We start from the raw sequence: 24,989 nt of genomic DNA, 5'->3' as shown, positions 1-24,989 counted from the left end.
GCTCTGACCCAGCATGGAGGCTCTTATGAGCTAGCCACGTTCAGGGGATTGCGGTGAGTTTAGTGCTGATCTGACGGCCCTGGAGTCCAAAGCCCCCTGAACAGGTACAGCCCAGGCAGCAGCGTGAGCCTCGTCCACTAACAGTCGCTCCAGTGCAGAGTTTCACCCTGCTCCAGACTCTCCTGGGCTTCGTCTTGCCTTGCAGGCCAGTCCCACCAACAGAGCCCATTGCTGAGTTGACCCATTCTGCACAAAGTGATCCTGGTCCATTCACTACTGATGAAATCCACAGAACTGTAAAGACGCTTATGGGAAATAGGGTGGCAGAAATCTGTGGAATTTCTGCATAACAAGTGCTGGACCCGCTATTTTGTGGCTGCAGACACTGTTTAGTATCGACTGGGAAACAGGTCCGTCCCATCCTATTGGCAAAAGCCATTATTTTACTGCTTCGGAACTGTAAAGGTAGCAAATGGGATTCTCGTAACTATCGTGGCATTACCCCTTTATCCATCCTGGGGAAAAATTTGCCTCTATCTTGTTGGCCCAAGGCACGAATATCAAGAAGACCACAACAAGTTGGCTTCGCTCCCAGCCATTCCACGATGGAGCAAATCGTCACAGTCCGCCAGCTTTTTGAGAAGGTTCAAGAAGTCAAGCGCCCCGTTCACATTGTCTTTGTGGATCTCAAGGACGTGTTTGACTCTGTGGACAGGGCATTGCTTTGCCTGGTCTTGAAACTCACAGGCCTCCCTGACAAGCTCTGTAGAACATTCTGTCCCGCGGCTCCTCGAGCTGTGTTCTTGTAGCTGGGAAAAGTGAATTAGGTCGAGTGTTCGACAAGGTTGTGTTGTTGCCCCACAACTCTTCCATGCTGTCATAGACTATATGCTTTTTCAGACACTAAGCGAATGAAGTTTAGGCAGACACCTTGATGACGCTGGTTCTGCCAAGGACATAGCTCTAGGTGCTGAATCAATGCACGAGCTAGTTGAGATGCTGAAAGCCCTGGAAAGCTCAGCAGCGAAAGTTGGCCTGAAAATTAGTCTTCGAGTTGGCAATTTTGACCGTGCTGCGGGCTCTAGCATCTCAGTGAGCGACCACCCAGTCGAGATTGTCAGTGATTTCACCTACCTCGGCTCTGTTGTTGATAACATGAGTGGCATCAAGAAAGAACTTGAAGCCTGCCCTGCAAAAGCATCATCAGTAATGGAACACCTCATTAAGAGCGTCCTTAATAAGTAGAGAGATGAAGCTGAGGCTATACAATGCTTCTGTGGTCAGTATTCGGACCTATGAGACTGAAACACGGATTGAAAAGAAGTTGGACACCAGTCAGATGAAGCATCTCCGAATGATTGAAAACATCCAATGGTAGTTAATTCAAGTTGAACGAAGAGGTCCTCTTCCTAACTAAACAGGTCCCACTCTCTCAAACGGTCCCCCAATTCTCTCCAAGGTGGCATGGTCATCTGTGCCGAATGCCTACTGACTGCCCCACGAGAATCATCTTCGAGTTTGACCCAAGGAAAACATGATGGAAAAGACCCCCCCAGAAGACCTAAAACATAATGGCTGGACGGCATCAACAGATACCTGCCCTCATAGGCATCCTACCTCAGAACATGCCAGGTGTGGCTCAGGACAGAACATCATGGAGACGCATGACGCACTGGGTGGCCTCTATGCTGTCCAGCCGACAGCATAGAACTAACCTACCTGGCCTGTTAATCTCAGGCAGTAAATTGGACGTATGGGGAGCTTTGATGGACCTGACGTGTGTGGTGCTCTGGCTCCTAGGGATACGGGGAAGGTGGATGGTGCTTCCTGCGGGGCTTGATATTTGTGAACCAGACGCTATGATGAAGCCGAAGCACAGGAAATCCCAGATACGCATATGCCCCCTCAGCACCCTGGAAAGATGGGTTGGATTTGCTATTGGAGGCAGTTCTGCTTGGCTCTGGCTAAGTCTCCCTGCATAGGGATGGTTTTTAACGGCAAATCCAGTTGTGATGGCTTTAGTGCAGGATAGGCTGCAGGGACGGAGCGGGGCTGCGTGAGAACCTGCAGCTCCCACCAAAGGCAATGGGAGTGATCGCTAGTGATTTCTAATGTGTCCATCCCCATCCAGTGTAGGCTCCTCTGAGGGTCCAGCTCTTCAGAGCATCCCACCACGCTGGGAATGAAGGAGAGTTCTTGAAAGCCTAAACGACTCCCACCTGTGCTATTCATCTGCTTGGCTCCCAGAGCAGGAGATTAGAGCTGGGGCACTAAGTGTCTGCTTCTGCTAATTGCAGGTAAAGATGCAAAGTGGCTTTGATTTGTGGGGAGGTGGAGAAAGCCTTAGAGCTCCACAGTGCAGTGATCAATACCATGAAGAGAGTGGCTTCTGCTCCTGGAGAAGCCAGCGCGGCAGTCTGGACCGCAGGCTCTGAACCTTCCTGTGTTCCGGTCGCCTGGCCTATCTGGTCTGTCAGCAGCGCCTCTGGCTTGCCGTAAATGGCTTTTTACAGGAATCCGCCTTTTGGTAAGTGTTTCTGCAGGGCCAGATCTGCAGGGATTTGCCGGTGCCCAGCTGCATTCTCAGAGCTCGGCAATGGCAGCTGCCCGCACGTGTTCCAGTCAGCAGGATGTTGCTGCAGAGATGTGCCCTGGAAAAGGAGAGACCCGGGGAGCTGCTGCTAAAGTGCAGGGAGCTCTCAGCAAGGGCGGCCCAGGGCCCAGGAGCAGGAGAAATTGCAAAGGGGAACTGGCACCAGGAACAGTCTGGAAGAGAAGCTGCAGGGATACGTCCCTCGTCCTCCGTCTCCTAGAGAAAGGCCCTGAGGGTGGGAACCTGCAGAGAGCTTGAGCAGGTCTAACCTATGGCCTCTCTAATGCACCCATCTCCAGAGTCTCTAGCAGGGCCGGCTCCAGGGTTTTTGCCGCCCCAAGCAGCAAAAAGAAAAAAAAAAAGCCACGATCGCGATCTGCGGCAGCTCTACCGCCGCCGTTTCATTCTTCGGCGGCAATTCGGCGGCTGGTCCTTCGCTCCAAGAGGGAGTGAGGGACCCGCCCCTCTCCGTTGGCCGCCCCAAACACCTGCTTGCTGGGCTGGTGCCTGGAGCTGGCCCTGGTCTCTAGATCTAGGCTGGATAGTTCAGGACGTCTGGGCTGATGTATGGTTCTGGGTGGAGACCACACCCAATAAAGGGAGGGAAGGATAGCTCAGTGGTTTGCACGTTGGCCTGCTAAACCTAGGGCTGTTAGCTCAATCCTTAAGGAGTCCATTTAGGGATCTAGGGCAAAAATCTGTCTGGGGATTGGTCCTAGTTTGAGCAGGGGGTTGGATTAGATACCTCCTGAGGTCTCTATGATTACATGTTTCAGAGTAGCAGCCGTGTTAGTCTGCATCCACAAAAAGAACAGGAGGACTTGTGGCACCTTAGAGACTAACACATTTATTAGAGCATAAGCTTTCGTGGACTACAGCCCACTTCTTCGGATGCATATGCTGTAGCCCATGAAAGCTTATGCTCTAATAAATTTGTTAGTCTGTAAGGTGCCACAAGTACTCCTGTTCTTTTTATGATTACATAGGGGTTCATGCCAGGTCATGTGGAGCAGACCTGGACAGAGGCTCCCACAGCTCCTGTGCCAAGAGTGTTAACCTCTTGGCTCTAGTTCTGATGCAAGCTCACGCTGCTTCTCAACACCTGCCATCCATGCTCTAGGAGATGAGCTCCCAGTGTGCTGGGCTACTCTTACAACGCTGCATCAATCTCCTTGTACTTAAGACACAGAGGCTGGGTCAGGGAGGCAGCATGGCCTAGTGGCTCAGCACTGGACTGGGAGTCTGGCGACCAGAACTCTGGTCCTGCCACTGCCCTACTGGGAGGCCTTAGGTCAATCACTTCCCCTTGCTGTGTCTCTGTTTCCCTCCCACCCTTTGCCTTGCCTATTTAGGCTGTAAACTCGCCAGGGCTGTCTCTCTTTGTACATCTGTACAGCGCCTAGCACAATGGGGCCTGATCTTGCTTGGTGCTACTTTTATCCCAATACTAATAATAGTCCCAGCTCACTGGAACCAGCTCCGTGCAAGTCTAAGCCCAGGGTCACATGGTTGGGGTCACCAGCAGGGACCGCTCAGATGGCTTGGGGCATTTCCTGAGCCATGCTCGCAGCTCTAGGAGCCCAACCTCCAAGTCGCCGTCTCGCCACTTGAAGTTAAACAGTTTTTGCCGAGGGAGTCCCATCCTGCCTGTCATCTCAACCCCCAGCAGGAGGGAGGTGCCAACAGCATGAAACAAGCCTGGCCAGGTAGGACTGCACAGCTGACCATGCCCCCTCCCCCAAGACCATGTGGGCTGGCAGGGGTAGACCCAGATCCTCCCACTCCAGAAGCACCGGCCCTGCCCTTGGAGGTAACCAAGAATCCCTGTCAGCCGTTGGCAGTACAGGGCGTCTGACACAGAGCTCAGAAGTACAGATTCCAAGCAGTAGAGGGTGACAGCGACACACACACACACACGCGCGCCAGGTGATTACAGTATTACCGTGGTAACAATATGTGGCACTTTAATAGCAGCCTTTAGCCCACAGTCTCAGAGCTCTTTGCAAACATTGGTCCATTAAATCAGTGTGTAGCCCTGCCAGTCAGCTCAGCATTATTGCCTGGGCTTTACACAGGAGAGAGTTGAGGCACAGAGTTAAAGAGCAAGTTTTATGCGCCCAACTCCCATAGACATCAATGGGAGTTAGGCACCTAAATACCTTTACAAATCTGGCCCAAAGTGACTTGCCCAAGCTCACACAGCAAGTCAAGGAAAGAACCCAGGAGTCCTGATTCCTGCTCCTCTGTTCTAACCACTGCCTCTACTCTCATGCAGGTGAGAGTGTGCCAGTGCTCAGCCGCTTGTCCCTGCTTTGAGACAGCCCTAGGCTGATACCAAAACCCCCGCAGCAGTTGAGAGACCCGACGGGCCAGTCCATGTGCTGTTGTATCTGGGCTGCTCCCACAGGGAATTAGGCTCCTGCAGCCATTCCCCTGGCAGGGCCGACACGCTGCCTCTCGCGCACGGAAGGGCGGGCGAAGGTGGACAGGCCTGGCCCATTCTCTGGGAATTTTGGCTGGCAGATGATATGCTTGACTGTGTGCTGTGAAACCCGGCATGTTTCCTGGTGAGGCGTGGGGCCCGTGTCCTCATGGCCAGTGGTTCCTGTGGAGCTGGGGAGCGTTGCTGTTGGAGATGTTGGACACTGCCTGTCTCCTCATGTTCCTCCCTTTCTCTGCTCGGTGGCACACAGCCCCAACACCCAGTGCTTCCCAGAACATGGCCAGTGCTAGCATGGCTCTCCCGCTCCAGCACGTGTGGCATGGCCTCGGTAGTGGTCTCTGGAGCCCCTGCCCCCGTGCCAGGACACACTGTTACCCGGCTACTCTCGCCTGTGCTTCATGGTTCCGCTTACGAGTTAGAGCTGGGTGTTCAATCTGCTAATTAGCCTTCCAAATACCCCACGTTGGTACCCAGACACTGCCACCAGGGTAGGCTCCTAGACTGAGCATCCCAGTGGCCACCCTCCACCCAGCAATTCCCCTTCTGTGGGGGCGAGAAACCTTATGATCCCCAGAGCTGGCTGCCCAAGAAATGACCGGAGGGAGCATCCAGGAGCTTCTTTCCCAGACAGAGGAAAAGGCTGGAATTGCCTGGGTTAGGATTTAAAGCTAATGGGCTCACTGCTGCAGTGACGAAGGGCATGAGTTTCCATCCCACTGCCGACCCTTTGTGCCACGGTGTCAGTGGGTCTGGCTACTGGGGCATTCCCCTGGTGCAGCAGGAATCCTTATGTGGGACACAGCCAGGGTAAAGGCTACTTGCAGCTCCTGGCATAGGGGAGCATGTCTACACTGTGGCTATTCCTGGGGCTGGGACAGCCTGGCCTTGGGGCTGCTCTAATGTACGCCGGGGCAGGCCCCATAATGGGGGAGCACAAAGGAGTGCTGTGATGCATGGCTAGAAAGGGTTAAACAACCTGCAAAATAAATAACCCTCAAAAGACATGTGGGAAGATCATGTTTGTGCTTTTGTGTATTTACATATGTATGAGTCGGGTCCACAATGTAATCAACAGTCCCTGTCTCTGCTGTATTCTGATAATTCAGAGGTCAAAGGAAGATCCTAGCATTTAAATGAATTGTAAACACGGGATACCTCGGTATTCATCTCTCTTTGAAATGGATAGCAAATAATCTGTGAATGGTGGAGGAATTCTATAGCAGTGATGGGCCTCCTTCAAAGTCATCCTAATTCCCTTTTGAACTCCCAACTTGTCAAAAGACATGAATTGTATAAAAGATCCTTGGGTCCTGATTCTGTCATCTCAGATCCGCTTAGGCTTCATCAGGGGAAGTTTGAGTCACAAGACTGAGGTCTCAGTTAAACTGGTCCACCCTGAATGTGAGATTTGGACATTGGACTATAACCTATGAACTGAATTCTAAAGGAACTCTTTGCAACTACGAAGCTCACCATCTCTGCTGTGAATCTGCACCTCAATGAATTGAACTCATGTCGGTATGTGTATCGATCTTTTAACCAGACTCTTTCTTGTTTTTTAATAAATTTTAGTTTTGATAATAAGAATTGGCTGTAGCATGTATTTCGGTAAGATCTGAAACAGTCATTAACCTGGGAGGTTATGTGTCCGATCCTCTGGGATTGGAAGAATCTTTATATGATGAAATAAGATTTACAGAAATTGTCATCCTATTCGACATGGGTACGTGGATGGAGGCCTGAGTCTGGATCACTTTAAGGGAACTGTGTTGTTTGGATTTCTGAATAACCAGTAAGGTAATACAGAAGCTGTTTTATGCTGGCTTGGTGAATCTAAGTATTGGAATATCCACCAGCTTTCTGGGGTTTGGCGGCCCCATTCTTTGCAGTTCACCCTAATTGAGTGACCGTAGCTGACTCCCCACGAGGACCGCGGTCACAAGTGTAAAGCCACTTATGCCCCCCCTTGGTCCCTGCACCCAAGGGAGTCACCCACACCTGAGAATTGGGGCTAAGAGTTGATATTAAACTAGTATGTTTCCTAAACATCTGTGGTCGTCGTGGGAGGAGGGCAACTCCAGCTCCCCCGGCCAAATGTGGGGAGAAGAGGGCACGCAGACCTTGCTCCCCTTGTTAGTCTCTGCCATGGGGATGGCCCAGCCAGGATCTCTCTCCCCCTTCCACTCCCTCCTAGCCCTCCTCTCTGGGTGCTCCCAGACACAGCAGTGGCTTCATCCATTAAAGTTGCTGATCAAAAGAGAATAGGATTCATGGGATAAGTGGAAACATCTGCCTGAGTTCAGCTGCTGGTAGGCGAGCTGTCTTCTCGTGTCAGTTTTGTCCCCAGGCCCACAGCTAGCCAGGCCAACGTGGGAAGACAGAGATTGGAATGAGAATGAAGACCTGGACTGGGGGAACTTGCTCGTGGGCAAGTCAGGAGCTGTTAAAATGCACATAAAGAATTGCCAGACTGGGTCAGACATAAGGTCCAGCGAGGCCAGTGTGCTGTCTCTGACAGTGGCCCATTCCAGATGCTTCAGAGATAGACATGAGAACCCCATAGTAGGCAGATATAAAAACCACAAAATCCCAGGGTCATCAACGGCCATAGAAATGCCCTAGGTCTGATGGTCAGTGTCACAGCCAGCAGGCGTTTGTGCACACACAACTGTCCATGCACAACCAGGAGCGTGTGAGCTAATCCCTGCTTTGCACATTGACTTGGCTAACTAAGCAGCGGTGTCCGTAACCTGGGGTTTGCACACCACACAGGGCTGGGCATGGAGGCCAATGCGAATCAGTAACAGTATATAAAAATAGCCAGCAACACGCCCTGTATTTTGGCTAGGCAGCTCGCTCCATCATACCCAGAAACTGGGCACCTGCGTCCCCTCCTAGCCACAGCTCCCAGCCCACCTCACCCTGTGGCATCACCCCGGTACATGCCCTGAAACACGCTGCAGGAGGATCTGGTGTCATATTTTGATGTCTGGTTGCTGCTGAAAATTAATCAGCTCTCACGGCCTCCAGTTCTGCTCCTGTTTTACATTCCTTCCTGCAGTGGTTTTTCCTGTCCTGCTTTGGGGCATTTTCTCTCCAAGTTGCTGGTGTCTTCCCTCTTTTCCCTCCCTAAGTCTGTCCCATCTCTAGCTCCAGCCCTTTCTTTCTCTTCCCAGTCCCTCTAGCTGGTGTGTCTTTCTCACCCTGTTTTTGCCTTTTACCTCTCTTTTCTATGTAGATGCTGGGTTTCCAAACCCCCTCCCTCCCCCACATTGCTCCCCTTCCTGGGGTGTCTTCACCTCTTCCCGAGGTGTTTCCCTTCCTCACCCACAGGGCCCTACCACCTCTCTTTCCCCTTGACTCTCTTCCCTATGCCCCCTACCCACCCTTTGGCTTTCCCTGCTGTCTCCCCTTGTGGCCTCATTACCCTCCTGCCCCCATCACCCCCTCGCTCGCCACTACAAGCCATACCACTGCCCCTCTTGCACCTCCGGCGCCCGCCCCTGCCCCCATCAGCCTTACCTGGAGCCTCCCAGCCCTTGCTATCACCATCTCTCCACCTCCCAGGATGCAGCTCCCCTTAGGGTTGTCAACTTTCTACTCGCACAAAACCGAACACCCCGGCCCCGCCCCTCCTCTGAGGCCCCACCCCTTCTCCGAGTTCCCACCCCTTCTCTGAGGCCCCACCCCCACTCACTCTTTCCCCGCCCCCCATCACTTGTTCTCCCCACCCTCACTCATTTGCTCATTTTCATCAGGCTGGGGCAGGGGGTTGGGTGCCGGAGGGGGTGAGGGCTCCGGCTGGGGGTGCAGGTGTGACAGGTTGGATCACAGAAACCCCCTTGGGACTGCCAACTGATGTGCTGAGACTATCCCTTAGCCCATTTTCCCTGGCAGATTGAGACTTCAGAACCCTGCCTGGTTGTGCCAGACACGCTTGCCTGCTACAACCACAGCTCCAGGTCTGAACCACGTCCCTCAAAAGCTGCAGGCTTAACTGAAAACAGCTTAAGAAGTGCTCCTGTCTCCAACACCCAGATGCCCAGTTCCCAATGGGGTCCAAACCCCAAATAAATCCGTTTTACCCCGTATAAAGCTTATACAGGATAAACTCATAAATTGTTCACCCTCTATAACACTGATAGAGAGATATGCACAGCTGTTTCCACCACCACCACCACTACCAGGTATTAATACATACTCTGGGTTAGTTAATAAGTAAAAAGTGATTTTATTAAATACAAAAAGTAGGATTTAAGTGGTTCCAAGTAATAACAGACAGAACAAAGTGAATTACCAAGCAAAATAAAATAAAACACGCAAGTCTAAACCTAATACAGTAAGAAACTGAATACAGATGAAATCTCACCCTCAGAGCTATTCCAGAAAGCTTCTTTTACAGACTAACCTCCTTCTAGACTGGGTCCAGCAATTGCTCACACCCCTGTGGTTACTGTCCTTTGTTCCAGTTACTTTCAGGTATCCTTTGGGGATGGAGAGGCTATCGCTTGAGCCAGCTGAAGACAAAATCGGGGGAGTCTATCAGGGGCTTAAATAGACTCTCTCTTTGTGGGTGGAGGCCCCCTCCTCTCTCCTATGCAGAATTCAGCTGCAAGCTGGAGTTTTGGAGTCACATGGGCAAGTCACATGTCCATGCATGACTCGGAACTTTACAGGTGGCAGCCATTGCTCACCTGCTACCTTGAACGTCCCCAGGTAGACTTCTTATGTGGATCGGAGTCTTCCAAGGTACCATTGTCCGTTCAGTGTTTCTTGATTGGCCTCTTAACTTGCACATTCCTTTCCTAAGAAGCTGCCCAAATGCCTTACTGAGGCTACTTAAAATCAAACAAGTACACAGCCAATATTCATAACTTCGAATACAAAAATGATACGTGCATACAAATAGGAGGAATAGATTCAGTAGATCATAACCTTTACAGAGAGATGTTACATGGCATATGTAGCATAAAACATATTCCAGTTATGTCATATATACATTCATAAGCATATTACCATAAAGCATTATGGGGTACAACATCACAACGGGCTCTGGAGTGGGGCCAGGGATGAGGGATTTGGGGGGCAGGATGGTGCTCCAGGGAAGAGCCTAGGGATTCAGAGTATGGGAAGGGGCTCTGGGCTGAGGCAGGGGATTGGGGTGTGGAAAGGGGTATGGGCTTTGGTGTGTGGGTGCAGGGGTGGGGAGTCAGAGATGCAGGCTCTGGGCAGTGCTTACCTCAAGCAGCTCCCGGAAGCAGTGGCATGTCCCCTCTCTAGCTCCTACTCAGAGGTGCAGCCAGGTGACTCTGCGTGCTGCCCTGTCTGCAGGCGCCGCCCCCTCAGCTACCATTGGCTGCGGTTCCCAGCCAATGGGAACTGCGGGACTGGCGCCGGTGGACAGGGCAGCGCGCAAAGCCTCCTGGCTGCCCCAGGCGTAAGAGCTGGAGAGGGGACATGCCGCTGCTTCCGGGAGCTGCGTGGAGCCAGGACAGGTAGGGACTAGCCTGTCTTAGCCCCACTGCGCTGCTGACCGGACTTTTAACCTCTCCTGGAGCCACCAGGGTCCCTTTTCGACCGGGTTTTCTGGTTGAAAACGGGACACCTGGCACCCCTAGCTCCCCCTCCCGGCCCCCTGGGCTCTCCAGCCAGGTATTCGGGCTGGCAGGCAGAGGCACCATAGCAACAGGCCTGTGAGCCGGAGTTGCATGGGCAGATGGGGCTGGGTGCTGGGGCTGGAGGGGGCAGCAAGGACAAGTGCTGGGCACAGACTTTCTCGGTCCTGAGGACCCTCAGCCCAGCCCTGGGCATCGCCACATGGCTGCTGGGTGTGTCCCAGAGCCCAGGGTGGATTTGTCCCCAGTGCCACATGACACACAGACTCTGCCCCATCCTTGGCCCTCAGGAGGGAGCAGGGGGTTACAGCCTCAGGCCCTCCCTCTGCAAGGGGCAGGACACGGGCTATTTCTCCTGGAGGGGCTGCACACTGTTGGGGTTGGGGGAGTTTCCCTGGGCAGTGGAGGGATCCCGCAGGCCCATGGCAGGCGCACAGGGCCAGGCTGGGTCTCCCGCGTAGGCTGAGCTCTGTGTGGCGAGGGAGATGGGGCAGCTCACCTGGCCTGCTGGACGTAGTGCCAACACCTCGGACCACCAGGCCAGTCAGGCCCTGGCTCGCTCACACAGCCCCCTCTCCCCCACAGCAGTGGCCCCTGGGGCCTGTGTGTCAGCAGGAGGCACTTGGTTGGGGGTATTTTAAAGGCAGGGGAGCCTTCAGGACCACAGGGCTGGTTTTTCAGTCCCTCCCACCCGACTGGGTGAAGCCTCGGCCCAGGTCTGGCAGTGCCCGGCCCCCCCAGCATGAGCGCTCAGCTGAGCGGACTCCCTCCTGGGGAAGTTGCCCACGGCCATGCCCCATAGTTCAGCGTTAACCCACCGTAGCAGCGGGGCTGGCAAGGGCCCTGCATCAGAGCTACATCACACTAGCAGCCGGCAAGTGATTCATCCCCTTCCCACGGCAGTTCCCGGCAGGCAGGGCCCCCCTTCGCACTCAGCGCTCCTGCCTGCCCCCACTTCTGTGCTCACGCCATGTGCCCTGCGCCCCGCCTCCCCGGTGGGATTCAAGGAGCTGATTCAGCCAGGGCTGCAGACAGAAGGGCCGGGAGCTCGGCCTGAGGTGCCCTGCGGTGAATGCAGTGGGGTGAGGAGGTCAAGGCTCTGCCCAGAGCTGTCAGCCTGCTGCGCTGCCGAGCCACCCCCTCACCAGGGAACAGCAGCGAGTCCCTGTGCCCTGCCTGTGGCAAATGCTTCTCTGCTGGCGGTCGCCGTTTCAGCCTCAGGAGCAAGGCCCCAGCTCTGACTCGGACTCCGGCTCTTTGTTGCCTGATAAGGGGGTAGTGGGGAAACCGGACAGTGGCTTTGAGCTGACTCACGAACCATAGCTGCCCCCAGCCGTGGGCAGGCTGGGTGCCACGCTCCGGTGGTTTCAGCAGGGGTGACACAGTGAGTCAGTGCCAGGGCTGGGACTAGAGCCCACGAGCTCTAAGTCCCAGTCCCATGGACTAACCGCACAGTTTGCCAGCCAAAGGAAATAAGTAAGGGATTGGACCTGTACCTAACCTCTCTCTCTAACGTGCTTTTCACTGGGGGAGCTGGGCACCTCACAATGTAACATATTTACCCTCGCACACCCCTGGAGGCAGGGCAGTGCTATTATCCCCATTGTACAGATGGGAAACTGAGGCACTGAAAGGGTAAATGACTTGCTCAAGGGCACACAGGAAGACTGTGGCAGAACAATGACTTGACCCCAGTTCTCCAACATCCTAGGCTAGTGCTCTAACCACTGGACAATCCTTCCTCTCGCTAGAGCATTCGCTTGTTTCTACTTCACGTGGCCGCATTGAACCAGTGAAAGTACCAACAGCGCAGCAGGCCCAGAGTAGATACTGTGAATTGGTTTAAGTTCTCCCCTGTGCCCACCCAAGGTTCTGTTCTCACCTGATTCGGGGGGTGGGGGCTGCCCTCTCTAGGAGCAGGCAAAGATGACAGCTGCCTCCATCGCCAAACCTTTGGGTCACCAGCTCAGTCTTTTCTCTGCCTCAGCACCCAGCTATGCAAACCCCCAGAAATGCCCCTCTCAGCCCATGAATATCTGTGGTTTGCCAGCTGGTGGAAGCGGGCGGGTTTCTTGGAGGGTAAGGGCGTAGGCAGGTGTGCAGAGCTGTGGGAATGAGCAGCTAGCGCTTTCTTAGCAGACAGCTCAGGAAGTTGGGTAGCTGAAGAGAGCTACCAGCTCTGGGATCTGCCACAGAGGAGAGCGCCCAGAGGTGCCAGGCCAGTGTTTGTGCCAGGAGGACACATCCAGCCTGCCACACAAACAACCGAGTCTGAAGCAAATCAAGCTCAGACATCACTTATCCTCCAAATCCCAACCTGTGCCACTTCCCTGCCGTGCTGGTACTCAATGAAGCACTCCTCGGTGTGCACGAGTGTCGATGGAAGGGAAACAATGGTTACCTTCCACCTTCAGAGTACGCCGAAGTCTATGGCCTTGTCCTGCTGGAGATCTTACCGGTGACTGACCTGAGCATGCTCCATGGGGCCCAGGGGAAGTGGAAGCTAAGATCAGCATTTCACACTAGTTGCCTTCACCACTGGAGCACAAAGCCCTGCTATGGCAGGGTGTGGGGTGCTCCTGTATTGAGCATGTGGCCAATGCTTATGGAATTTGTTCTGCATCACTGAAGTGTGTTGCATGAAAACATCTTCCTTTACTCCAGTCCCCCTTGGGATTAGCTGATTGCTGGGGGCTCCAACACAGAGGCTCACAAAGGTAGGTTGAGAGCGCCATCTAGTGGCAAGAACAGGCAATTTATACTTGCCTACAACCCATAGCAAGACTCAACTGGGCAGCCCTGGTTTCTCGCATTCCCTTGCCTCCGTTTAATAAAGTGTTCTGGATTAGAGCTGGATGAGGCTAAGGCAGTGGTTCTCAACCCGGGGTACACATAGCCTTGGGGGTACGCAGAGCTCTTCCAGGGGGTCCATCAACTCATCTAGAGATTGGCCTAGTTTTGCAACAGGCTACATAAAAAGCACTGGTGAAGTCAGTACAAACGAACATGTCATACAGACAATGACTTGTTTATCCTGCTCTGTGTGCTACACACTGCAATGGAAGTACAGTATTTATATCCCGATCGATTAATGTTAGAATGATATGGTAAAAACGAGAAAGCCAGCAATGGTTCACACACAGTGTGCTGGGACACTTGTATTTTGATGTCTGATTTTGTAAGCAAGTCGTCTTTAAATGCGGTGAATCTTGGGGGTAACGCAAGACCAATCAGACTCCTCAAAGGGGTGCAGTAGGCTGGAAAGGTTGAGAGTCACTAGGCTAAGGCCCCCAGCCCAGATTCCTGCTGCTCCTGCTCTACACAAGAGATTCTCTGCACCAAGCAACAAAACTCCAGAGCATCCTTGTCAGGCCTGGTCTACACTACAGAGCTAGGTCGATGCAAGGCAGCTTACATCATCGAACTAGGGAAGTGTCTATAGTAAGATTTTGCTCCTGCCATCATAACTTGCTCTCTATGCCAACAATAATTCCACCTCCACGAGCGGCATAGAGTCAATGTCGCCGTAACTAGGTCGACGCAGCATCAGTGTAGACACTGCCTTGCTGACATCGACTGTTGCTGGCTTTCAGAAGCCGTCCCACAATGCCCCGCACGGGCAGTTCAATGAGTGCAAGTGCTCCTGGTGAGGACGTGCACTGCCAACACAAGGAGCAAGCGTAGACCGGCACTGTAAGCAACGTAATTACTGCGGCAGCTATATGCCAACGTAAGTTAGGTCGACAATTTTGTAGTATAGACATGCCCTGAGACAGAGGGAACTGCCAGAATCTGAGCGGTCCTGGGCTTTGAAGGCCGGGGACTTTCCAGTCCTGGGCCCCAAAGCGCAGCCAACCAATCACGGTGGCTGCAGCTCGAAGGGAGCACAAGGCTCTCAGGTTGCTCTTCTGCCTGGAACTAGAACCAGGTCAATGGAGAGCGCTCGTGATGGGGCAGCAGCCAGCACGAGCACGTGAACTCGGGCCTCTGTCTCAGCACTGGCATGCTCTGAATCCACTGAGGAGCTTGGGGGCCAGATCTTGTCCCCCCGTACTTTGTGCTGTCATTGCCAGCAGAGCACAGCACTAGCTGTCCTGCATGGGTGGCGTTACACCTTTTTTGCACTGGTGTAAATGGTACAAGCTGCAGAGCAAGAGAGAGTCAGGCCCTGGATATCTGTGTGTGCACAATGGGCCCCGCTGAAGTGCACTAATTTGGTTCTGATGCTTCGTAACCCCTTTATGGTTGTGCTTTTTATACACTAGATGTTTACGGTTTTATCATCTTTTGTATAAATCCCCTCCTCCCCCCAAAGCTATAGCCAGGGGGGTTGCAGGAGCCTGCAACACCGCGTTAGAATGGTGAGAGAGGGAGGGGGGAGAGCTGGGAGTTCATCGGCTTCCTGAACTGCAAAACTAGGACTAAGCCAGATGTTGCCTCATGGTCAGTATCTACAGAAACCCCTTTGGGGCAACAGACAGGAAAGGGAACACTGTCCCCTGCTCTAGACATCATTCGCTGGGATGAAGTGCACCTTCCTGGGTTCTCAAAGGGGTTTTGCATTTGGGTGGTGGCAGCATCTACCCAGCCAAGGTCAGAGAAAAAGCTGTAACCTTGGGAGTTTAATACAAGCATGGAGTGGCCAGTATTAATTTTTAGAGTCCTTGCAGGCCCCCACCTTCTACACTCGAAGTGCCAGAGTGGGGAATCAGCCCTGACACCTGGTCTCCCACATCCCATGACTGCCCTAACCAGCAGGTGATTGGCTTTTCCGGGGTGTGGGCTTCTTCCCTCTCTCTGCCCGCCACCCTCCTGTCAAACAATAGTGAAAGGTCTCAGTGCTAAAGAGGAGACATTTCTAAACTCTTTCCCACCCAGTTCTACTACTGAGCTATCAAAAGGCCCACAGCACCTCTCCTGCCTCCCGAGAACTCACCTGCTGCACAAAGCATTCCAGCCACACTGACCTCACCTACATTTGCCTGCATAACCCAGCCGGCTGCTACCTGTGCCCATTGTGACCTTAGTGTCAGTTTTTCTGTGGGGACTTTGTTTGGACATTCTGCCTACTCTAGAGCTCCCTGGGCACTGACAGTACCGTGGACATTCCGCGCTGCCAGACAAAGGGATTTGCCAAAAAAAAAAAAAAAAAAGTCTTTTATTGGTAGCACAATCTCCCTTTTTTAAAAACAAACAAGCGAAGACGTTTCACAGCCCAAAGGAAAACCTGTCCTCACAGGCCACAGGAACCAGGATTTAGGCCCCAATCCTACGAACAGCCAGAGAGGGCAGACCCTGGCACCTTCATGGATTCCCATTGGAGCACCACATAGGGTGTAGGCTGCTCCTACATGGATCCAGTTACAGGATCGGGGCCTTAGGGCGCCAGGGGCTGAAGAGGCAGGCAAGGCTCTTTCAGTCACAGCCCAACCATTTTCATTTCTGCTCCTGGTTCTGTTGAAGCGTCTCATCCTAGACCACTAATGAGGAGAGATTTGGATGGATTTCAGCATGTCATTTCACCCCCCTTTGTCCTCGTATAACCTGTGCAGGGCAAACTACATATGGGGTAACGTGAGCAGCAGAGAGCACTCTGTGGCAAGGAGGTTTCAGAATGACACCTATATTGCAAATACCATTCTTGTTCTCCAAGGCAATCGCTTGTGAGCGTCACAGAATTCCCCGCGGCGGCCTCTGGCCAGCGCCCATTGCTGTCAGTTTGGAGTCGGGGCTTCAGGGAAGAACAATTTGGAGGGAGGGGCTACAGAGTGCATTGACTGCTCATGGGAGGGGCCTGTGTGGAGACTGGACGGTGTGAGTCAAGTGTAATTTGTGAAAGGTTTCCATTCTGTTTCCGAGGCTGCAATTGGCTGTAACTGTTCCTCAGTCACATGCCTGGAGACTTGTAACCGTGAGACGGTTTGATCTACTGAAAGCTGGTTTATGAAGTTAGAATATTCCCTGGGGCCGATCACTGATTACACAGGGGTGGCTGATACTCAACCAATGCCAATTGATACTGAATTCTGGCTATTTATTTAAATCTTTGTAGGTCCATAGATAGGTACATGCTAAAATGGGCTGTGTAAGAGTTATACAAAATGCCCCCTGGATAACACGAGTCAAAGAATGCATTGTACAAGCATCCACTTAAAAACAAACCTTCTCAACGGTGATTCAACTGCCTCCTTGCAAAAGAGCAGCCCGGAGGCCACGCTGAAACACCAGACAAACTTGGAGATCTACAATAGTAAAACAAACCCCAAAACAACCCATAAACCCAGCAACATTTCCTCCGACACTTCCGACTTCACCCACAAGCTACAGACTTTCCCTGCTTGGCACTTTTTCTCTTTTAAAACAATAAACAAAGAAAGGCACAATTCCGAGGAACTGGTCTCGGTGCAGAAACAGGAATCCAGGGTCCATCCTAGGACTTTCCCCACCATGAGCACCAAACCCAGCTCTAGGGACAGGGACAGGGACAGGGACAGGGACAGGGATCGGTCTTTGGCAACAGGGCTCCTTGGCTTGGAGAGTCCGAGCTGTCCAGCAGGTTTGGACCATGGTTGTCTGCATGTCCTTTTCAGCTGAACTCCCGGCCAGGGAGTAGGATGGGGGCCACTAAGGTCCAGAGATAGAGGAGGAGACCAGCCCAGCTGGACGAGATCTTCACCCAGACTGCAGTCCACGGACTCGTCATCGTCTGGGAACCTTCATCAGGCCTGAAACACCAAACATAAGCCCCCCGCAGTCAGGTGAAATCGGGGCACTGCAACGTACCGGGTAGTCTAGTTCCAACTGGTATTTCCTGCCCATTCCCCTGCCCGTGCCCAGCTCTGTAGCTGGGAGAGAAGTAAAGAACTGAAGCCCTGTACCCAAGTGGATAAGTTGACTGTAGGGGTCACTCATGCGTGGGGCAAGGAGCGTGGAGGATTCCCTTAACTGGGAGTGCACCCGTTTAAATTCACACCTTTAGTTAAACCGGTGCTTCCCTGGTCACTCTACACCAGCCCGCGTTACTGCCAATTGAAACCGCCTGCCCCCACTTGCCCTGGCTGCCCCGTGGACAGCGAGAGCTGGACCCGGGCCCAGCTGGGGAGAGCACGCTGGACCCGCACAGCTGCTGGGGAGCGAACGGGGGTTAATTCTGACGTGTGCATTGGCAAGACAGACTGTCAGCGAAGGGCTGCCGGAGCAGGGACCCGAGAAGTGCCTGAGTGACTGGATCTTTATCAATAGCGAAGGAGAGAGAGAGAGGGGAGGGGCAGGACGGGGGCAGCGACAGACACGTCTCGGGGTCCCAGTTAGAGTCTCCAACAGCCAGATCATCCTGACTTACCATGGAGCCTGCAGAGCCCCCCCCTCCCCCCCAGGACTCTCACCAGAGGTCAGGCTCCATTGCAAGTTCCCCGCTCGTGTGCCTGGCAGAGTTCAGCTGAGGACACCTCCAAGGGGACCCAGCCTGCACGGCTGCCGCAGCTGCTCTGCACTGGTTACCAAGGTAACCCTGCTCTCGTGGCAGCGCAGTGTGTGGGGGGGGAGAGGGGGGAGCCTGCCGTGGCCGCATGCCCCCAGCGAGCCAGCCCAGAAACTCCACGTTCAGGGCAGAGCCACAGAGTCGCTTGGGAGACTGCACGCAGCTAGGGCTTGCTGATTGGCTGGGAAAGCTGTCAGTCACACCAGGCCAAGAACGCCTAATATTCATCTGCCTCTTGCCGGAGTGGCAGGGACGGGGTGGGGAAAGGCATGGAGCCTTGGGCCGTATTACCAGCTCGGTAGCCAGCCAGGGTGAAACTCTCCCGGGGCAGAGGACCAGTGCAAGGCCCATGCACTACTCAAGTCCTGTTGGAGCCTCACAGGGCTCTGCCTGGCATGAATTTCGCCTTCAGAGATCTCTTGCTACGGTTGTTTTGGGAGTGTTTGTCCCTGTGCCTCTCAGTATCTGCGCTGTGGGCTCAGCGGCACGTTTACAACACAGATTGCGTCTGGGGGAGCCTTCCCTTGCCCTCGAAATCAAAGGTGACTCAGTGACATCATCGCTGTTTGGCTGATGGGGAAACCGAGGCACGGAGCAATGAAGCATTTTTCTTGCAACGCAGATCCAGGAATAGACCCCAGGTTCCCTGATTTCCAGCCCAGTGCCTCACCCACCAACCCATCAATCCCAGAACACGAGGAGATTGAAGTGCTTCAGGGATAACCCCGTTGCCTCAATGCAGGCCTAGCCTTTCCTGTAAGCAGTAATCAGGGGTCTGATGCTTCCTTAGCCCTGTCTGAGCAGGAGGGAGAACAGCAGCCACACCATGGGCTGGGGACACAGAGACTCCACAGACTGCTCCCTCCACCCCAAATCACGGTGGAAACGCCTCCGCACAGCCAGTCACTGCTGAGGCACTACGCTGGGCTGCCAGGAAAGCCCGATCCCATGCAGGCGTCGCCCCCTTCTCTGCCCTGCAGCCCCCAGCCAGAAGCACCAGCTCTTGGCACTCGCAGCGGGACCCCGGTGCGGACTCAGAGGGCGACGGTAGGGAGCTCCTACCTGTACCAGTTTGTGAGCGTCATCATGATGTAGAGGGAGGCCAGGAAGAGGCAGATGTGGAAGAAGGTGTAGTTGTAGGCCACGCCGTCCTGCTCGTTGTCATAGGCCCGCCGTGCCCCATCTTCCACGCCCGGGTCCCCGCCACTCAGCATGGCCGGGCTTTCCTCAGTCAGCATCATCTTGTTCACTTGGCTGTGGTCTGAGGAGCGGACGCTGAGAGCAGAGACATCAGGGAGAAGTTAAGTCCACTGCAGAGAGGCTCAGAAGCTCTATACTCCTGCCGGCTTTGGATGATGTCTGCAGGGGAGTTCCCCTCCCCTCCTCGCTCACCCCTCTGGCTCACTCACAATGAACGGGGTCGTTAGCCAAATGCCACAGCAGGCCAGGCTCTGCCCTCAGTTACATCTCGCTCAGGGGACGTCTCTGTCTAGCCCGGGCTGCACGATGCTCAGGAGAAAGCCCTGTGTGGGGGGCGCTGCCCTGGAGCTCCCAGGCCGGCACTGCTATAACGCCTCACGCCAACTTCCGGAGACCCCCTGCTCTGGCTGCTCCGCGGCAGGGGACAGGACGAGAAGGAGCCAGGGGGGTTCCCCGCCCGGCGCAGAGACTCGGGCAGACACACTCCCCATCGGCCATGGCAGGAGAGCCACAGCAGCCTCAGCCCTCACCTGATGAAGAGTGTGCACAGGAGGAAGATGACCAATCCCACAATGCTCGGGGCATCCCACCACTGAGTCACCTGCCCGTCAGCCACGAGGCCAGCGGTGCTGTTCCTCACTAGGAGCGTGGGGTTACAGTACTTGTCTGAAAAGGAATTCAAAAGCCAGCGTAAGCAGCAAGACCCTTTCCACCCACTCTGGCAGGTGGCCCTGGAGACCGGAGAAAAGGCACAGCGCAGTAACTCCCTGCTCCTCCTCCCACCATCCCAGCAAACCCGGCCCTGGCAGGAGAGAGGGTCGGGGCAATGCACTGACCAGCTCGGGGACCCCTGCGGAAGTTGCTAGCAAAGTTCGAGGTGACAGCCAATTGCAAAGGTATTCGGTGTGCGCTGCACCCCACTTATTTGACAGAGACCTGTGTCCCTTCCCCCACCCCCACCCCGGTCTGCTTTCCAATACAGACCTGAAGGTGAATGCCCGACAATACTGAACGACTTCCGAAGCTGAGACCCCCTTCATGCGCTGGAATGCGGGCAATGATCCTCATGTAACTGACAATTTCCACCCACTCAAAGGCACACACACGAGCCCTGGACTGGCACACACCCCACACCCACTGGGCTGGGTTGGATCTGGGCATGCATCACACTACCCAGCCAGTGGAGCCTCTCGCTACAACTCACCCGCTGCAGGGCTGGAAAGGGTCAGCCCTGAGCAGCAGCTACAGCTCCTGGGACTCGCCGGCTTCGGTTCTAGTTTGTAACCGGCAACAATCGCCAGCGAGGGGAGCTGGGTGCATGAGGGGCAATGAAGCCAACTGGACGCCAGACAGTAAAAGGTCACATAGTCATTGGGAGAGGGGAGTGAGCAGGGAGAGGCCCTGGTCAGAGGGCTTAGGAGACAGACACCCCCTGCATTAGCCTTCCTGGATGGGTGCGTGCCATCCCAGGCTGCTCCAAGGTCACCTGCAGCCTCTGCTGGCCAGTCGTCCGCTCCTTCGCACCCTACCTCGCCCTGCTCGTCAGAGAAGCCGGGTTGCCGAGCTCCACGGGCAGGTCTCCCCAGAGGCTGAGGCAGGGTTCGCGTGATTCACCCTCGAGACACCGGCCGAACGCCCTCGAGCGCCAGCGTCACTTACTTGGTACGTTGGCCAGGGCCGACCAGGTGATGAACAGGGTGTAGAGGGTGATGATGGAGGCCTGCAGCAGGCCGGAGTGAGGCTGAGCATCCTGCAAAGGCAATGAGCAGGTCACTCAAAGTCAGCACCGTCCCCAGCACAACCAACCACCCGGCTCAGCCCAGCAGGCAGCATCACCGCCAGCCCTGGCAAAGCACCAGGCCCTGCCAGCCCAGCCCAGGGCAATGCCAGCAAGAGGCACCTTCCTCCCAGGACTGCTGCTGAGTATGCCCCGGCACAGCTAGGGCTAGCCTGACCCTGCCCAACAGACCCCGAGCGACCGGACTAGCCCCCTGTCCCAGACAGGTCCTGACAAGCCACCGATTTCAAGCCCAGCAAGTCTGAACTGAAAGCACCAGATGCTTCAGAGGGCGGTGAAGGAACCCTGCAGAAGCAGTTCTGGGATAACCTGCCCAAAGGAAGTTTCTTCCTGACCCCAAACAGTCAGTGGTTGGCCTATGCCCTGAAGCAGAAGGCTTTATACCCCTACGTAGTGTAACTGTCGATACGCTCATCATTCATAGACATGGCTAACCCCGTTCTGAATCCTGCTAGGCGCTTGGCCTCGGTGAGGTCTTGTGGCAGCAAATTCCACAGGTTAATTTTGTGCCGGGTTATTAGAAGCATCAGACAATCCTGCGAGACGTCCCCGCCCAATCCTGATGACACTGCAAGCCAGGGGTCCTCAGTGCTGAGCGCCAGGTGACCTCCACTCCTGGGAGGCTGGCCCAGTGTTGCCTACCAGTGCCAGTTTATGACACAGCCTCAGAGCATCACCAGATGTCCCGATTTTATAGGGACAGACCCAATTTTTGGGTCTTTTTCTTATATAGGCTCCTATTACCCCCCACTCCCGTCCCGATTTTCACACTTGCTGTCTGGTCACCCTAGAGCATCTCCACCCTTCCCCATCTCACCAAGCTGGCTGCCAGGAGGAGCAGCAGAAGTTCCCTTCTCCTCTTCCCCTTCTCCTGGCAGCCGCAAGGAACGAGCGGATCCCCCAGCAGGGCCCCAGTCGCTCTGCACTCCCCAGATCAGGCAGCACAGAGCGTGACAGACACAGGCAGAGTGCAGGGAGCCCAGCACACGCTGCTGGAGCCGCTGAGAAGCTCTATATGGCCACACACAGCTTTTGAGCCATGATCTGAGCAGCCTTGCTGCAGACCATTGCTTGAATATTAACTCTGCTTCCAAGAGTCCATCACTTCGGCCAAGCCAGCAGAGACGGGTGCTGGCCCCCCTGGGGGGAGGGGGGTAATCGGAGAAGCTGGCTCCACCGCCCACCACGAATGCAGGCTGCAGAGTGTGCTGACTAGCTCCGATTGCAGACAGTGGCTGGCTGGCTCGGCAGGACTGAGGGGCTCTGTTATCCGAAATGGGGTTCTCCCCCAAGAGCTAAGTCAGGGGAGGTGTTATCTGAAACCAGGCCAGAGCTGGGGCCGTCTCCATGTCAGACGAGGGGCTTTTGTTTCACAGAGACTGGGCTGTACCGACTTCGGCATCAGTAACTCATCGCCATTACGAACTGGGCCTGCCGTTGCGCCAAACCCATGCGTGCAGCTCAACCGCTGTTCCCTGCTCAGCCACCAGATGGCGTGCGAGCTGCAGGGGGCGGAGCAGCCTGTGCAACCGCAGGCTTCCAACAGCCGCCCGGTTCCCCCCTCACCTGGATCTTGGGCAGGACGGACACGACAGAGGCGATGACGCAGAAGATCAGGTTGAGGCTGATCAGCACCTTGTTCTCCGTGCAGCCGTCGGGCTTGGTGTAGTAGACGTACAGCAGCACCACGGCCGCGAGGGAGACCGCATAGAAGACGAAGGTGAAGATGAAGAGGGCTGGGGAGGAGAGAGGATGGAACTGGGTGCAGCGCTCGCTGGGGGCCTGCACAGGGGGGCAGAACCTAGCTGGGCTCAGAGTTCAACGTTACACGCCCTGCACGGGTTTCACGCGCCCTGCACGGGTTTCACGCGCCCTGCACGGGTTTCACGCCCTGTAAAGTTTTGACCTGCTATTGGTTACCCGAGATCCCTAGAACTCACAGGAAGGGGTTAGTCTGTTTTTGTAGACTGTGTGTGGTCACTTTCCTGGTCTTTCTGCACAGTCCCACAGCTGTAGGGAAGAGAAACGCTACCGGCAGGGAAACGTGATCCTTAAGCCACCACAACGGGCAGGAGCAGGGTCTCACCCAACTTTTAGGCTGATTGGATTTTAACGCTAAAGGGGCCCCATCAACTTATCTGTCCCATTTCACGAAGAGATAGGAATCCACGTGGGTGGATGGATCCGAATAGGCTCCGTACAGACCTGCATACCAGCCCTTGGCGTTGCCTTCGTTCGCATTACGAAGCCAGATCTGACTCCAGGAGTGGGCAAAGTCAATCAGGAGGACGAGCTGGATGAGGATGAAGAGGAAGGACCCCACCACGCCGAAGTAGAACCACACTGGAGCGGGGAGAAAGAGAGAAAGGAGTTAATGCTGGGAATTGTTATAAGTTCTTGATAATACCAATGAGTCCCTTGGGGATGGAGCCAATAGAAGAGACTTCTTCCTAGCTTCTCTGCCCAAGCACTGTGCTGCTGAGGAGACACCAGCTCATGCGTGTCAGTGATGCAAGTCCACAGTGCAACCTACCGAGATGATCTCTGCACTGAGAGCAGCTCCAAGGAGAGACTATGGACAGCTGTCCGTCCTCTGGGATGCAAGGGAAGGTTCCCATTGCAGAAGGGAGTGCTTAAGACTTCATCGTCAGGCTTTAGGCCAGCTTCTCTTCTCCCTCAGCCCCCACCCCGCCTGCTGGGTCCTTGGCTAAACTACAGGAGAGGTGTGCTCTTAACTGGGGTTTAAAACAGCAGGGAAGACACTGCAACTTGGCTTGTAGCACAGGTTAAAGCCTACGTGGGAGCCAGAGCTGAACTCATGCTGCTATCCTGAGTTAAAAGCAGAGTTTCCAGGTCATCACTGCCATTTTAACCAGACTTCGCTAACCTGAGTGAAGGACACAGCTTCGGGTGGAGATAAGCCCATACCAGCTTTTACCCCATTTCCAGGCAATTACACATCTAACGAGGCTAGCTTGGCCCTCCCCAGATATCTGTGGGTTATCCTAGGGCTCAGCTTAGAGCATTAGTTATTATTTGTATTGCACTGGAGCCTATGAGCTCCGGTCACAGAGCAGGGCCCCGCTGTGCTAGGCGCTGTACAAACAGAAAAGAAAGACGGTCCCTGCCCCAAGAACAAACATTCAGGGAGTGTTGGGGCAAGGCGATTAACGCCTGTAAAGACCTGGATTAATCAGCAAAACCAGATAAGCCCTAAGACCTGGGCCCAGCAAAGAGGTGTGGCAGGGTCGGGGAGGATGGGACCAACCTGGGGGAGCTGCAGGACTGGGCAATGCCTCACACTGCTGTTCTGGGGTTTGAAGAACTAGCTTGAATTTGTGAACCTGTTAACCACCGGTGTCTCTGGCTAGAGAGCAGCTCGCGCTCCCTCTCCATGCTGGTCAACTGGATTTTTACCACTCGCTACCGGAAGAGCCTCCATCCAATGCTCCGGATGCCACCTTTGGCAGCCTCTTCAATGAGCACCCAGCAATAGACAGACCGGTCTGCCAGTCCGAGATCAAACAGCCCAGCGACAGAGTCACTGTAACAATCAATTACCCTCGTCTGAGACCGCACTAGAGACAGCCACCCCCGCCCCTGCACCAGAAAGCCAGGCTGGGACCCCAAGGATCCCGCACCAGGCCGCATTATTCCAGTTAATGGAGCTCTCGCCCTCCCTGGTTCCTTTCACAGCCAAGCACAAGCACGCTAACCGCACGGATGAACCAGATCAGGAAACACATGAACCCTTCTGTCCTGGAGAGTCATTTTCTTCTGTCGCTCTGCTGCCAGCGTGCCCATGTGATCAGACACAGAGCACTGACCCTATTACCTCCCAGTCTGCTCCCAAAGGCTGA

At 54.5% G+C, this 24,989-nt stretch overlaps 2 protein-coding genes across 2 annotated transcripts in view; one reads left to right on the top strand and one right to left on the bottom strand.

Moving 5' to 3' along the window:
* FABP3 (fatty acid binding protein 3) overlaps positions 1-24,989 on the top strand; it is a 258,275-nt gene that overhangs the window by 31,965 nt on the left and 201,321 nt on the right. The gene's annotated exons all lie outside the window — the stretch shown is intronic.
* SERINC2 (serine incorporator 2) overlaps positions 16,665-24,989 on the bottom strand; it is a 29,368-nt gene continuing 21,043 nt past the window's right edge. Inside the window, exons 5-10 of the mRNA XM_005286242.4 lie at positions 23,335-23,472; positions 22,696-22,865; positions 20,991-21,081; positions 19,862-19,997; positions 19,194-19,406; positions 16,665-17,376 (exon numbers count right to left, since the gene is read on the bottom strand). Coding sequence (XP_005286299.1) covers positions 17,238-17,376; positions 19,194-19,406; positions 19,862-19,997; positions 20,991-21,081; positions 22,696-22,865; positions 23,335-23,472 — 887 coding nt within the window. The 3' untranslated portion in view covers positions 16,665-17,237. The remainder of the gene's footprint in view (positions 17,377-19,193; positions 19,407-19,861; positions 19,998-20,990; positions 21,082-22,695; positions 22,866-23,334; positions 23,473-24,989) is intronic.

This window comes from Chrysemys picta, chromosome 23 (assembly GCF_011386835.1).
Source record: "Chrysemys picta bellii isolate R12L10 chromosome 23, ASM1138683v2, whole genome shotgun sequence".
In the NCBI taxonomy this organism is placed as follows: Eukaryota; Metazoa; Chordata; order Testudines; family Emydidae; genus Chrysemys; species Chrysemys picta.
The sequence above is the reverse complement of the archived record's forward strand: the minus strand, read 5'-3'. Positions and strand labels throughout refer to the sequence as shown.